Source organism: Panthera uncia, chromosome F1, assembly GCF_023721935.1.
Source record: "Panthera uncia isolate 11264 chromosome F1, Puncia_PCG_1.0, whole genome shotgun sequence".
NCBI classification, from domain to species: Eukaryota; Metazoa; Chordata; class Mammalia; order Carnivora; family Felidae; genus Panthera; species Panthera uncia.
In genome coordinates this window covers 7,198,575-7,215,001 of record NC_064813.1, presented here as the reverse complement: position 1 = coordinate 7,215,001, position 16,427 = coordinate 7,198,575, and the positions used below count along the sequence as shown (strand labels likewise).

The window sequence follows — 16,427 nt, the reverse complement described above, 5'->3', positions numbered from 1 at the left end:
CCATAGACTTGTACAATCGTTAGAGGAAGAAAGGAGTTTGGAGGTCATGTTAGATGATCTCCCCATTTTACAGATGGAAAAATAGAAACCCAGAAGAACTGAGTGACTTTCCCAAGTTTACCCAGAGAAGTCAGTGGAGGCTAAAAACTTTCCTTTCCCTGGTCTAGTTCCCCTTTTGCTATCCCACAATAATGGGTTTTTTTCTTCTTTTTCTTCCATTTTTCTACTTGCACAGGAATTAACAATTATTTGAGTACTCTCTGTCTGAAGCACTGGGCCAGAGAATGCTAGGTCCCCATCTAGAATACTAGGTTCCTCGTCCCTTCCATCATCACCCTTGGGTGTCTGAGATCCTGTCAGCTGCCAGACACATTTGCATTCATCAGTGTTCCCCATCTCAACAAGCTCACAGTCTGGAAGAGAAGACACATAAATGTGTAACGATTAAGACACGGGGTATCTGGTGTTTGCATTACCAGCCTAACCAAATGGGTACTCTATGACATCCTTGGGACTAAGCATGGAATGAAAATTTAGTGATAATGTATACAAATGACAAATCTCACCCTCCCTTCTTTACCAAATTTGTAATAGGGACCAAAATGTCAATCAGAAAAATAAGAATAAAGCACACACTTGAGACATCTCATCCCAACTCACCTGCCATAGAATTGCCAAAACAATAGTACCCTGTAAAGGGGGTCTTTTAATATATCCTTACTGCCAAGACAGATTAAAATTGGGGACCATAATTATTAATGCCTGAACCTGAAAATAGACACAGTAGACCCAAAGCAATATAATCAGCCTTCACTATCATACCTCCAAGGCTAGACTGATTTACACATAAGTTGAGAGTGTCTTAGTCCATTGACTCATCATTAATTCTCTATTTTGAACCAAACTCCAAACTCAATACTCATTCATCCAAGAGTATTGAGAGAGATACACTGCATCTGGTGTTAATACTTTTGGACTCTAGGATGCCCTGTGTTCAAACTGGGAGAGGGGAGGGGAGTCTCCCTCTTAGCTATGGCTCCTAATCCTTTTTTTTTTTTTTTTTTAACACTAAAGTAAAGACAACTGAACTCACAAAAGCCTTTATAAAAAGTAGCTCAGGGGCACCAGGGTGGCTCAGTCCCTTACGTGTCTGACTCTTGATTTCAGGTCAGGTCATGATCTCACCATCCTGGGATGGAGCCCCACATCGGGGTCTGTGCTGAGAGAGAAGCCTCCTTGGGATTATCTTTCTACCTCTCCCTCTGCCCTCTCTCTCTCTCTCTCTCTCTCTCTCTCTCTCTCTCAAAATAAATAAATAAACATTAAAAAAAAGAAAAAGTAGCTCAGCTCAACACTATGGACTGAGTCAGACTAAGAAGTGCTTATAGTTCACTTATCTAAGGAGAATTTTCAGAGACTTCAAGATGCTCTCGTTTTGTGAAATAAGCCTCCTTTGGGGACTGGGTAAATTACTGGAAAATGAGTACCTGCCATTCACCAGCAGGTAACAAGTACTATAAGAGCAGGCAACTCTGGGCATTGTGGCAGCAGCCAGTGTGGTAAATCACGGGGACCCAGGCAACCAGGGCAAAGCAAGCAAGATGGCCTCAGGGAAACGCGAGAGGTGGACACAGAAGGCAGCTGTGCCCAGAAGAGGTAGCAACAGGTAGGTCGGCCAAAGCCTGGCCGCTATTAGGGCCCACGGAGACCTCTGGACCGACCACAACGTAGGACACAAATTGGCAAAGGAGAGGTTATCCACACATGGAGGGCAGAGGACCTGAACCTCATGAGCATCAGAACTTTGTGTGGAACAAAGCAGAGCAACTCACTCAGGTTCACAGAAAGCCAGTCTCTACTTCGTGCAGAAACACAATCTCCTGACCTAAGGCTTCAGATAAATTTGGGGCTAAAAAATGCTGTGCAAGGTTTTATATCTTAAAGTCTTGCAGAATTCAGAAAGAGATTTTGGGAGGGGGATGGAGAGAAATCAATGGGGAAGCTTCAATAGTGGGCAGATGGTCACTGAAAAGTGCCCCTTCTCTGCGTGATGCATGTGGTGGGTCCTGTGGACACGTGCTGAGGCCTCAGGACCAGGGTGTCTAGGAGGAAGAGGACCAGGGTCTGGCAAGGGGGGAGTGTCTTGTGGGAAGGTTCAGAGAGAAGCCCGGAGCTGTGCACTGGGGCCCAGCTTCAGGTGGGCAAGCTTCGTGAGGGAGAGCAATGACTCAGAACCCACATGTCTTCCTGGGACTCATCTCTGGGGCACACAATAGTCAACTGGCATAAAATCTTAACCTAAGCTTTTCCCACACTGGGATCTGCACTGACAGCACGGAGCCTGCTTGGGATTCTCTCTCTCCCTCGCTCTCTGTTCCTCCCCCACTGTGCTCTCTCTCAAAATAAAGAAATAAACCTTAAAAAACAATAAGGAAGGAGTCAGATCTGAATTTGAACTCAGCTTGACTCTTACTATGTGGGTAGATTATGTAATAAGTTTGAACCTATCATTTCATCTGTAAAATAAGAACAATAGTATCTGCTTTATTGTAAGAATCAGAGATATAACATTAGGTAACCTTCAGAGTAGCTGGTATATGACAGTCACATGAGAAGTGATAGTTGCCACAATAAAACCATGTAATATTTAAAAAGTGGTCACTTGAGGCATCTGGGTGGCTCAGTCAGTTAAGCGGTGGACTTTGGCTCAGGTCATGATCTCATGGTTTGTGGATTCGAGCCCCACATCTGGTTCTGTGCAGACAGCTGAGAACCTGGAGCCTGCTTCAGATTCTGTCTCTCTGCCCTTCTCCTGCTTGTGCGCACTCTCTCTCTCTTTCTCAAAAATAAACGTTAAAAAAATAAAAATAAATAAGAAGTGCTCACTTGTGGCAAGTCACAGCTCACCACCGCCTGGAAGTTCAGTTCCAGACACAGTATGTAAGAAGAACTATCTGCCAAGATAACGTGATGGTCAGATGAGAATATAATAGCAGACTGTGCCCCCAGGTACCAGTAAATAGCATCAGTGAGAACTGCATGCTAAAGACAAGAAAGCATTTGCATAAAAACTAGATAAGAAAATATCCCAGCCTGCAATACTTCCAAGAGCACTCAGAATAAAGTACTTCATTTATAATATGGGACAAGCTTGGCTTATCTTATGTAGGAAATGTCACAATTATTGAAGCAAAAAGATCACAGCGGAAGTTCACCGTATGGATGCACAAATAATCAATTTCCAGTGTTTTGGAAAACACATTAATAATTACCTGTGACTATCTCCTGCAACGTGGTGTTTCTAAATCCATAGAAATGGCTCAAAAATCTCATTTTACCTCTCTGATAAATCAGACGTGCTGTGTGTGATGCCATTTATTTTGTTACTATTACTCTTACTATGATGACTATTGTATTGGCCTCAGATACTTTGCTATGTTTTATTGGGTCCTCCAGCAAGGCACACTTTTTGTAACTCTGCTCTACAAAGGTCATAAACAGCAAGTCACAGATGAAGAAGTAGACATTTTCAACCTTCCTCATGATTTTCTTTAAAAACAATAAAAATACCATTTTTTGCCTTTATCAGATGGGCAAAGATAAAGGATGTGATCCTATGCAATGATGGCAAGATTAGAGAAAACTAGTGTTAACATCTGAATGATACAGACCCTTTGGAATACAATTTGTACTATTTATCCAAATTCAAAATGCATTTACCCTTTGACCTAGAAATTTCATTTCTAGGAATTTCAAGATATTCTCCTACATATGCCTAAGTGTATATGTTAGGATACTCACTGCAGACCTCCAAAGACCATAAATGTCCTTCAAATCAATGAAGGACAGACATACAATATTACATCTATACAATGAGTGCTATGTAGCCAAGGATCTACATATTTTAAGTTTACTTATTTAAGTAATCTCTACACCCAACGTGGGGCTTAAACTCACAAGCCCGAGGTCAAGAGCCACACACTCTATTGAATGAGCCAGCCAGGTGCCCCAGATGAACACATTTTAATTGGTAAAGATGTCCAGGAAGAAAAAAAAAACTGTTGAAGGCAGAAAAACAAGATGCAAATCCAGGTCTATAGGCTTCCATTTGTTAGAAAAAAGGTGACAGATATATAGATATACACACTACTTATACATATATATACAAATGTATACCTATATACACACATGCAATATAAAATCATATTTTTGGAAGGATATACAAAAATGTGTTAGCCATATTTGCCTCTGGGCCAGGAGACCCAGGGTCTGCACTGGGAGATGATTTCATTGTAAGACTCTGCATTTGTATATTTTTATCATCTGTATGTATCAGATTTTCAACTGCATAAACAGTTAGCTGTTTGAAGAGGCAAAGATCCAATGGTATAACTTAGAAATACGGGTGCAATAAAATAAGCAATGTTGACTGAGGAAAATCTAAGATGAGCTTTGCTGAGGAACCTTAAGGGACAAGATCTCCAATGTGTGGAGGTTTCTCCTTTTCAGTCAAACAAGCTACACATTTTAGTTAAAACCCTATGGACTATGTACTATTATGGCCACCACCGTTTTACAGGTGAAGCAGGCAGGTTAAACCATCAAGCTGGTAGAGCAGGTGGCCACGCTGAGACACACACACGTCTCTGGGACACCAAGCTGAAAGCATTGCTTGGGCATCACACAGACACTGCACGTTGACCTCCACCACCTGACAAGGGCCAGGGCTCTGAAACTTCCCCATGGCTTGGCATGGCTTCAGCAAATGACAATTTCAATTTCTGTAAAAGCAGAAACTCACAAGGTTGCGGTTTATATCCAAAATGACGGGGCACCTGAGTGGCTCAGTCAGTTGATCATCTGACTCTTGATTTCGGCTCAGTCATGATTCCAGAGTCCTGCCACGTTCTGCGCTGAGCATGGATCCTGCTTAAGATTCTCAGTCTCTCTCTCCCTCTGCCACTTGCCCTGCTTGCATACTTTCTCTCTTTAAAAATTTTAAAACAAATGTTTTTAAATGTCATTTCTGGCCCCAGATGCTATCTGTCTTTGTGAGTATGACTCAAAATACAAGTGGATGACAGAACACCTCACTCGATGGGCACTTTGCCATCTTGCACATGAGCAGTCCCTCACTCTTGCCTCACGGCAGCATGGAAGGGGGGTTGTCAGTTCTAAAATGAGAATGCTGAGGTGACTAGTTTCCTTGAGGAAGCTTCCATGAGGTGACCAGCTCTGTTGAAGGCAGGAACGGGGTGATTCCAGGTCTTCTGCACCTAAGTTCAGGGCTCCAGACACATCACCACATCAAATGTGAGTCAAATCTAAAAACCAACTTCGGACTTGCGATCTGATTGCAGAAGCTTTCGCTGCTCGAAGCTATCTCTCCCAGACTCACTGTTCTAAGTCTCTCCTCTGAAACATGACCCTGTTCTTAAATGCTACATTCCCGACCTGCAAGCTGTCCTCAATACCAAAAGTTATAAGACTTTGGAAGCTGAGTTCCAGTGAATTCTGTAACAGATTTTCCTGGCAATTTCTTTAATTGAAAGTTCTGATTACCACGTTATTCTAATTACAGGTCTATAACCAAATACATGAATATCCACCAAGCATACCCACGTAGGTTTTCTTTTTATTTTTCTCCCCACACCCTCGGTCAATGTTTCTCTCACTTCAGATAAGGATTAAGCTCTCCTTGGTCACTTGGACAGGCTTTTCCTGCACAGGCAGCTGTGTTTTCTGTCCCCTAAGCTATTCATGATTATCAATTATGGCTGTGCCTACAAGGGTTCGGTGAACTTTTTGAAAAATATATCCCACATTCAAATTATCTCTTTGGAGAACAAACGTGGCAACAGGAAATGTCAACATCGTTAATCATATATTAAGCTTCATTATAATTAAAACTTTGAAATAATTAGCTTTGCTGCTTCCCAAAGTGGTAATTATAGACATCAGCAAGTATCACACTCTCTCAAATATCTTCCTTTAAACATTAGATGTTAAAGATAAAAGATTATTTTAAAAACAATCTTTGAGATTTTATGTGTTGGAATATAAATGGCACTTTCATGGTCCTGGGCTATCGGATCTCTAATGATTCAGGAAATTTGAATTTTACTTGACCCAATGGTGAAACCAAGATGTTGGTATATGCTGTTTCATATGAGAGTAGAGTTCAGAAGAACAAAAATATCTGAATTTAGAAGTCTGAGAACTTCTGTTTTCCTTCATTTAAAACCAAGAATTTGCCCTCCATTCCCATTTTTTTTTATTTTTTATTTTATTTATTTATTTATTTTTTTTTTTTTTTTTTTTTTTTTTTTTTTTAGAGCAAGCAAGTGGCAGAGAGAGGAAGATCCCAGTGTCCTGGGATCATGACCTGAGACAAAATCAAAAGTTGACACTTAACTGACTGAGCTACCCAGAGGCCTCCCTCCATTCCCAATTATTATAAAAGTTGTTTATTTGATGCTAGTTAGAAAAAAAAATTATGTGTCAGATTATTCTATTTAATTTTAGCAATTCCCCAGGTTTCTTCTAACTCATTTCCATGTGATGGCCTTTAAGTATACAATCTATAAACTTCCATGCTTCCTGTCATAATCCTTAGTTATTCCCCCAAAGCAAATTCCACCATGGAGAGTAATAAATTAATCTAGATAATACATACTATCTCAATGAGTGGTACACTCCTATAATTTATACTTGTGTTTACACAAAATCACTGCCCATTAGAAAAGAGGAACTGCTCAGTCCTAATGTGTGAGCCACTGAAGAAGATGCAAAAGAGAAAAACTGATGGGATCTTGGGTTCCCAGGGAGTTCTGACCTAGTGGAGTAGACAATAGAGAGACAGAAGGGCTGAGAATGTCAATAGAAGGCCCAAGCTGCAGGAGTTCTACTAGGTGGACGCCATCTTGTCAATGAAATAATCTCTGATCAGAGACTCAGGAGAAGGCCAGGGCTCCAGGAAAGACAGAGAAGTGCAAAACTGGAAGGAGGCAAGATGGGGCCGACCAGAAATGGGTGACATGCTCACTTCAGTTTAAGAGAGTGTGCTACACACAGTACCATCTCCTCTCCTTCCTCAGAACTTGTATGATTTGGTAAGAAATGGATACTGGCACTATAAAAGGAAGAACACATCAAGAAAATTATACAGGAACTAGGTTCGTTGTGTGCTCAAATGGAGAAACCGGGGAAGGATGTAAAACAAAAGCTTTAGAGCAAGTTTCTGCTTTTATTCTATCTTTCATCATTTTTGTTGGGTTGGTACATTGGAAATCTATTTGTAGGACCAGGTGCTCTAGGCTTTTAAGTTCTTTGATGTTCCCTTCAGATGCAGATGTAGATTAAAGTTTTTCTTCCTTTTTAGACAGTCAGAAAAGTGCTCGGATACCAAACACTGAAGCCAAAAACCAAATGGAATCTTCTAAATTTGGGAGAAATTTAGGGAGAAACTCATTTATTTTTTTTCTAATTTTTTTTAACGTTTTATTTATTTTTGAGACAGGGAGAGACAGAGCATGAACAGGGGAGGGTCAGAGAGAGGGAGACACAGAATCTGAAACAGGCTCCAGGCTCTGAGCTATCACCACAGAGCCCGACGCAGGGCTCGAACTCACGGACCGCGAGATCATGATCTGAGCCGAAGTCCGCCACTTAACCGATTAAGCCACCCAGGCAGGCGCCCCAGGGAGAAACTAATTTAAAAACATCGTTGGGTTTGTCAATATAAAGCAGGATAATTCAAAGTTAATGTACATAAATGGAAAAACTTGTAGTTTAAGAAAAGAATGGAAAATGGATTATAAGCTCTTCCTTACTTTGGAGCAAAGTACAAAGAAACTTTAAAGAGGCTATGAACACTGGCATGAACTCGTGTTCCTTCATAAAAGGAGTTAACAGCCAATTTTCTGAGCATTTATTGTATGACAGATGCTACTACTGTATGAAAGGCACTTGCATTAATATATTTCATCCTTCCAGAAGTCTTTCAAGTAAGACAAAATGATTATCTTCATTACACTGATAAAAACAAGTGGTACAGTAAAATCAAGAAACTTGCTCAAGATTGCAAATCTCCTAAGTGGTACAGCCATACTGAAACCCAGATAACTTGGCCCCACAGTCCCTGTTCTGATGTCTATAAAAGGAAGGGAAAGAAGGAGTGAGGGACATTGCTCAGTCACAAAAGTAATTTAAAGCACCTTTCCTCTGGTATCATTTTATCTACCACCAACACACTTGTGGGACAATCTAATGACACCCTAGAACTTAGATTCTGTTTTTAAAAAAATTTTTTTAATGTTTATTTATATTTGAGAGAAAGGGGGGGGTGGTGGGAGGGAGAGAGACAGTGTGTGGGACTGCAAGGGAGGGGCAGAGAGAGATGGAGACAGAATCTGAAGCAGGCTCCAGGCTCTGATCTGTCAGCACAGAGCCTGATGTGGGGCTTGAACTCACAAGCCATGGGATCATGACCTGACCTGAAGTTGGACGCTCAACTGACTGAGCCACCCAGGCACCCCTAGATTCTGGTTTTTAAAAGAATTCTTCACAAAAAAGGAACCAGAGCTCATTGGAGAGTAGATAATACCATATCCCAGAGCAAGAAAATTCAAAATGGGGCCAGAAAGCAAAGCTGCTCTCAGAGATATCTGGAATAGTGTCAAAAAGGAGAAAATATAGCTGCCACTGGCCAAGTAATGACAGTTTGGGAATTAAAGGGAAAACAATGATTAAAGCCCACTGAAGCAAGTTTGAGTCTGTAAAGATAGCTGTAAGGTCATGATACTCAAAAGAGAAAGGACAAAACACAAGGAAGTGATTGTCAATGCACAAAAGTTTCTCAATACTGTTTTCTAGAAATGTTATATATTGATGGACTAAATTATGGATGTCCTACACTAGAGCTGCAACTGGGTTATTAATATAGATATGTGTAGAGATATTGTTTATTATTTTAAGTAAGAAAATAGTGGATCAGAGGAACAAAGTCGTAAAACAAAGTATAAGAAAATATAAAACAGAGAAGTCAGGTTTTCAATAGAGAAATTGAAAAATTTAGAAAGCAGATGTGAAAAATGCACATGTAGAGGGCTGGTATATTACCAAGTGAGTCTGGCTCTTGCTATACTTCCTGTGGTGGTCTAGGCCACTCTTTAATGGTGAACCATTCTGGTAATTTATACATTGGTTACCCAGGCTTAGATATTTCATGGGCCCCAATCTGTGCAGACTCAAGTCCTTTCACTAGGATTAAAGAAAATCCCCAGGTTCAGGAACAGTAGGAATCATAGATGTAGATTTTGTTGGTCTAATCCCTCATGCTTCAGGCCAAGTAGGCAAAAGCTCAAATGGATATGCAGATTTGGAGGCAAGAGTAAGCCCCACCAGGACAGTAGCCACACAGACATGTGGCTGATTCAGGAGGATGAGGGACAAGCGTGAGGAGATCCAGGAGCAAGTGTCAATCAACATGATTAGAAGACAATGATAACCCACCCCAATTTTATGTTTATGCAGTTAATGATAGTTTACAGAAATTAGCTGCCAAGTTATTATAGGAATTGGGCCTGGGGTGGAGAAGGAGGAGGATGTGGACTGTTTCTCTGTGCATTTACCAGGGAGATGTAATTAAGAAAAGTCCTTCTAGTAAATGTATAATGGTGTCTCTACTGAGTGGGGAAGTAATGACCCACAGCAATGGATGAGAGGTGAGAGAGACACAGCTGAAAAATACAAAATGGAGGCCTCTTACCTGAAAGGGTGGCCAGAGCACATGTGAGCAGGTGTTCTGCAGGTGAACAGCACCTGGATGTAAGTTCCAGTGTCCCTACTGGTCCCTGGGGATGTGTTGTGTGGGAACCTGCACAGCACACTTATCTCTTGCAAGAATGGTATAAAATTATAATTAGAGGCACCAGCAAATCATAAAAGAGCCAAACCACAGGATGTATACAGTCTCAACTGGCAGGTGAAGCCATTCTTAACTATGCAGTGATGCCCCTGAGCCCACTGAGATGTAGTTTTCCAGAAGAAACCAGAAAATCTGCCCTTCACCATCTGTAGTAGTCAAGTGACACAGAGGTCGATATTTATAGAGACTGAATCAGCAATTAAACACAAAGGAAAATGATGGAAAATACACTGAAATTTGGTACAAAGAGGCAAAGAAATAGGTCAAAGTCATTTACTGATGTCAAAGATCTTGTCTCCTGGCACAATTAAGGCCTTTTAAAAGACACTTGGGAAGATAAGAGCAGCTGCTATTTCAGATGCATGTGGAAAATTATGCCAGTCGGGAGCATCACTAACCTACTATTAGTACAATATTTTAGCAGCAAAGTAACAAAAAGGAGAAAATAAAACGAGATGTCAGAAAAAATATAAACAGGATATTTTTTATAGGGAGATAAATTTTTTCAGAAAGACATAAAAGTTAGGGAAACATTGAGTGGGCAGTATGATTTCGAGTAGTAATCTATCAGAGGATAGAAAGGCATCTTGGCTACTTGGCTAGTTAGTAGAGATAAGATGAATTAAAGCAACATACAGATGCCCCTTGAACAACGCAGGGGTTACAGGTGCCGAACTCTGTGCAGTCAAAACTCCACGTGTAACTTCTGGCCTCCCCCAAACATAACTACTCATAGCCTACTGTTGAGCAGAGGCCTCACTGATAAAATCAACAGTCGGTTAAGTAATACATACTGTATCCTTCCAATAAGGTAAGCTAGAGAGAAGAAAATGTTCTTAAGAAAATCATCAGGGAAAGAAGTACATTTACAGGACTGTATTGATCAAAAACAATCTGCATTATTAGTGGACCTGTGCAGTTCGAACCTGCATTATTCAAGGGTCAGTAGTGTGTAGGAAAGGCTGCAGTGGATGAGATCTTGGGGAGAGGCCATCACAACAGCAGGAAGGGAAGGTGGGCTAGACTGTCATGTAGTCTTCCAACTTTCAGGACCAAGGAGAGCTACAAACACATGGGGAGTTTAATTACAAGGCAGCAAGATCTCAGCAAAGGTTGAAATGAGCAGGCAGCAAGCACTCTTCACAATGACACCAAAAGGAGAAAACATAAAGAGGAAACTGGAGGCCAGGGAGGTAAATGGCACCTGGAAGGTAAGCATCATGTGATCCTGTTTAGTGCCCCCCCGAGCTAGAGTCTAGGGAGCTCGGTGCCAAGATGAGAAGGAGGTCGGGAGACGAAGAGATAGACTTTTGTGCAGAGGCACTAAGTTGAGATTGGCATACTACTGGGAGCTTTCTGCAGGGGGCAGTGTCCCCCGCCAGGTCTGCATCAGCACACCATACTCAGTGGTACATCTCCAAACTATCCCTCCTCTCTCGCCAGGGGCAACCCTGTCTGGGGAAACCTGGGAAAGCACAGTCCAACTCCCTTTCCTCAACAGGCTGTAATAGGACTGGAGCTATGGCTGAGGCTTCTCTGAGGACAAGGATGGGTGGAATCAGGAGTCAACCAGCAGAAAGGACTGGCAGGGTGGCTGAAGCAAGAGATCCAAGGAGGCAGGTGAAGACGTTAGGATCCTGCATCAAGCATCATGGACACACCAGCCATGGTCTAGCAGATGGAGAAGAAGAAAATTAAAACAAATGGGGCTGGTATAGAAAGAGATTCTAAGAACTGGGAGATTAAATATGCAAATGAACAATGGCAAGACCATGTATATAAAAACTAGACTCCACCCCACAAGCTGCATCAGCCTGACCAAGACACCAACCTCTCGCCTACAATAACCAGCCCAGGAAGCCAGCCGGCAGTAAGGCAGGCTCGTAGGAAGTCAGGCTATTTCTAGTAACAGTCCAAGACACCAAACAATAACTCCTGTAACCTTGTGCTCCAAATGGCTGGGACTTGATTAATAACTACCAGCTTCCCTAATTTTTGTCCCTCCTTCCAACTCAGGACCAAGCAGATGTCTTGATTCTAGAAGCTGGCCAGCCTCCAGCTTCCCCTAGGCCAACAACCCCTACCAGGGTCCTAGCAGGGCACACCTAAAGGCTTCCCTTTTTCCACTAGAAAACTCAACAGATCCTCTATCTGCCTTTGAGTCTCTGCCAAAACACGAGTGATGGTGGATGACTGCTTTGCCATAGCCAGCCCTGAATAAAGTCTCGATTCTCCTGCAGTTGTCTTCATTTCCTTCCCCAGAACCAAAGACTACACTTAGAATTAAGCAGATTCGGGAGAAGTGAGGATGTGGGAGGAATAGGAAGTTGGTGTGAAGAGAGAAGGGGGTTTTACCACCGTGGAAGGGAAGGAGAGGGGAGTATTTACATATTGCTTATTATGAGTTTCCTGCTGCTTTCTTATGGGGTATGCAATTTACCAATAAAGCTTCGTGAGACAGATTTCTTTTAATCTACCACTTTTAAGAGAAACAATTCTAAAATATCCTTCATAACCCACCAGGAGGGAGTGGAGGCCAAGGCCTAGGGTCCCTTCTTTTACCGTGCCAGGCTACACCCCAAGTCCTCTCTGTAGCAACAAAGCCACAACTGTCTCATTATTAACTGCATTGCAGCTCCTCCTTCACGCCTGCCATGTGCTGTAAATGGGTATTGAATGAAATAGTGAAACTAATTTCTTGTCCAAATTTACAGAGTTAGTAAGTGCTATAATGTAGATCCGAATCCAGATCTTTCTGATTTCGAAGTCTACGGCTGTTCACTGCATTAGGCTTACTTGGAAGTATAATGTGAAATGGACATTAGATTTATTGACTTGAGGTGGTAAAAACAGCAGGCTAGGGTCTTGGGAAGTTAATTTTAGTTATGAAGTACAATGGCGAGAGATGGAACTGATGGTTGGGAGGTTGTTAGGCATGGACGAGAGAAGGTGGAAAGTGCCAGAATTAGCAGGTGATGTTACCTCTGGATAAGGAGGGAGCAGATTATGTGAGAAAGTTCCATCATGTTAAAATGAGAACTACCGAGAATGGACGGTGTGGCCATGGGTTGTCTGGAGACTGGGACTGGATGGGTACGAGGAACTGCAGTAACCCGACATCCTGTGTGCTGGAGAGGAAAAAAAGCAGAAGCTCCTCGGGATGAGGTTAGGGGATGGCAGGCATACCAGAAACACCTACTGAATGGCTAAGAATGCAGGAGACACACAAACAGGGGCCAAGGCTGCAGAAGAGAGGGAGATTGGAGGGGCTGCATGTTCTAGAAAACCTGGCTCCGGGAGGTGGAACCCAGTAACCAGCCAGTGATTCCACTACCAAGGGGAAAGGCAGCCGGGAATGGTGGGTAATTGGAAGCACATGTTCCAGATTGAGGGTGAAGCAGCGTTGAGTCATTAGGATTTAATTATTGATTTAAATGGAAGCAGTCAGCAGACCCAAATTCCACCTGTCTGAGTTTAAAGTAAAAACTGGATCAAAGTATAGCTTCTCACAAGTGAAAAGAGGAATAGTTGTAAGGCTCCCTCGTTTTTTTTTGTTGAAAATCACAAATACCTGGTAATGTGTGTTAAAAGGTCCTGCATATTTGGTCTCACAGAAGTTGGTATAGTTTGACCTTTATAAAGTTGCTTTCTGGGTGCTGGGGTTGGCCAGGTGAAGTACCCAGCACACTTTATCACCAAGTGAGGTGAGAGGGGTCAGAGTCAATCCACGGACTAAGATGAGTCACTGGCCCCTCATCCACGGATGTTTCTATCTGTCGCATAATGGGGTTCTCAGAAGGTACCGATGCAGGAGTATTCAGGAGGAAGACGGTGACAATCTACTGTCATTCTATCACTTCAATTATAATCCCAACACAGTTTTTCTCCCAAATCAAGTCTGGGAAGTAAATACATTTAGGAGCCCCTTCCCAACAAGTTAGAATAAATCTAAAATTTATGCTCATTTCTCTTTTGTATCCTTTGTTCTGTATAGAATGTTGCTGTCTGGTAACTAGACTGTAATGTACCATGGGTTAAAAAAAACCCAAAACTTCAATTGTCTTATCCAGACACTTTTTGTGTCTTACATTCAACCCGCAAGGAAAAATATGCAAGATAAAAACTCATGTACACATTACCAAGTTGCTGTTGATCTTAAGCCAGAAAAGAGGGGCACTTAGACTAATGCTTGCCACAGGGAAAAATTACAATTAAAATTCATTTATAACCTCTAGTTTATACTAACTATTGTAGTTGTGTGCCCTAACTTCAGCTCTGCAGTAACATGTAATAAATATAGACTCCTTATCTATCTCCCCACCAACCTTGACACTTTCCTACACCCTCTCCATGACCTAAAATTTAAAAAATAGCAGCTTACGAACAGTTGGATGAGATTTATGGGGATAAAAACCATGCTCTGAAGGCTCTGCCAGTCAGGGATGACCCCAAAGAAATGTTATTTAAGGTAACTGAAGACACATAATACATACATAGAGACAGATTGAGGAGATGTCTGTCTTCTTATAGGACACCCTGATTTATTTAATCCCAAAGTTTAAGTTGGAATTTTTCCTGAGATGGGTGCTTTTTTACCTTCCATTTGATGTGACAGCTAGCATGGTGCCCTTTGTCCATTTGGGGCACTCATTTTTTCCAGGCTTATCACGAAACAAACCAAAACCTCATAGAGAGGGGTCTCCAGAAATGCAGACGGTACAAAATTTCACCTTGTCAACCATCCCTCCCTATAGAGTATGTCCAAACTGTATAGAACTGTAATTGAATGAAATCATGGCTCATGTTCATTCCCTTGGTCTAAAAAGTAAGAGCATCGGCTGGACAGACTCCTGCCTCAGCTTCAGCCCAAGGGGATGATGGATGATCACATGTGTTTCTAATTTTCTCTCCACTGTCTAGGGTTCTCTTTGGCTTTCCTGCCCACCCCCTAAAAGAGAAGTTTTGTTTGTTACCTCTTACCGACATTTATTTTGACAATTTTTTTCTGAGAGACCATCCTCATCCTCTCCCATGATGTCCACGGCAGAAAATATCAACGCGACAAGAATGGCAAAGCAGCATACCAGGGCGAAGATCACAATGCATTTCTGCTGGGACTGTCAAGAAAGAGAAGATAAAGAAAAGTGAGAAGCAGCTTTCCCTTAGAAAAGTCGGGAACTGATGGCTTTTCAAAATCCTGTGGGAAACAATTACTTCCGTCACTGCCAGCGGAGGGCTGCCCTCCAAGTGCTATCTTGATGTTCATTCCCGAACACAGCCTTCAAGCCCCACTAAGTATCTTAGAACAGCTAAAGAATTCGAGTGCTGTATCGAGACTTCTGAACAAGTTCTCTCTTCCCCTTTCTGATCAAAAGCACTCCAGGAGATCTGGAGACCTTCTACAAGATCTTCTACAGAGAGCACGACAAGGCCCATTAGCGCAAATTAAAAATGAAACACAGGGTGGTTCGATAATTACTCCCCGTCTCCTGTTACTACCAGCACCTTCCAAACTCTGCGCAAAGTGCGCTCAAACCCTGTATCCCCTGGCTTTCCCAACCTCCTCTTGCTCTAAGACCTTTATTATGATGGCTTTAGGACAGATGCCCCTGGCAGGCCAGGATGAGTTCTGCAGCTTGATCAGAAATGAGATCTATCAGATGCCAGCCTTTGGGTCATTCAACTGACATAGTTCATTTCAAAATACTGAACGCAATCATAACCAACATTCACACTCTTGATACAATTTTCACTTAGAAACAGAAGCTGAAGGTCCAGCCACTCAGGTCCTTATCTTTGGGCCAAGTGTTGTATTCTGAGACATCCCTGTCTCCAGGGGTTCATAGCCATAGGTGGCAGAAGACAGGGCCGCGGTCACTGGTCAGCAGCCATGGCCACCAGAACAAATAATTTTACCTGGGTTCTATTTATTAGATAAATCTGGATGGGGAAGAGAAAGAACAATTTTTAAGTGTTTCCAAAGCTTTTAGGGATTATGTACAGGAGGGGAAAGAGTGATCACTGGCCAGACAGCCAGGAATAACTCGGTTAGTGATGAGATACATATATGTGTACAAACATGCACACACAACTTCAGAGCTCTGTTGAAACCAGCTGGCTTTGCCTCTCCTTCCATCTCCCTGACATTTATCCCTAGGGCCACACAGTCTCCAAAGAACCAAGATGCCTCCCCCCAAGCTCAGGGTCCAGAGTGTCCAGGGACAGCCTCTAATTACAGATTCTAGAGAAAGGTGTTGTTAAGGATGCAGGTGCTCCTGTGACCAGGTGCTATCAGCTCAGATGGTTGTTTCCTTAAGGAGTCTTTGTGTTCTGCTTTCCCTCAGGTCTCCCCTTCCAAGAGAAGCTTGTTCCAAATCCCGTCCTGCCTGTCACTGTGTGCTTCTCTTACTCCCTGCTGAGGGAGGAAAGTGAGGGAAACCCCAAGGGAGACACAACCATTGTTCTTTTCCTCTAGGTTCCCCTGATATCTTTAAGACAG

At 42.3% G+C, this 16,427-nt stretch overlaps 1 protein-coding gene and 1 long non-coding RNA gene across 2 annotated transcripts in view; one reads left to right on the top strand and one right to left on the bottom strand.

Moving 5' to 3' along the window:
- The window catches only part of PLD5 (phospholipase D family member 5), a 381,286-nt gene that overhangs the window by 237,920 nt on the left and 126,939 nt on the right, over window positions 1-16,427 (bottom strand). Inside the window, exon 2 of the mRNA XM_049633853.1 lies at window positions 14,909-15,045. Within this exon, the coding sequence (XP_049489810.1) occupies window positions 14,909-15,045 (137 nt within the window). The remainder of the gene's footprint in view (window positions 1-14,908; window positions 15,046-16,427) is intronic.
- LOC125925101 (uncharacterized) lies at window positions 6,295-15,403 on the top strand. The gene is made up of 2 exons (XR_007458704.1): window positions 6,295-7,112; window positions 11,430-15,403. It is a non-coding gene; the product is annotated as an uncharacterized LOC125925101 (long non-coding RNA).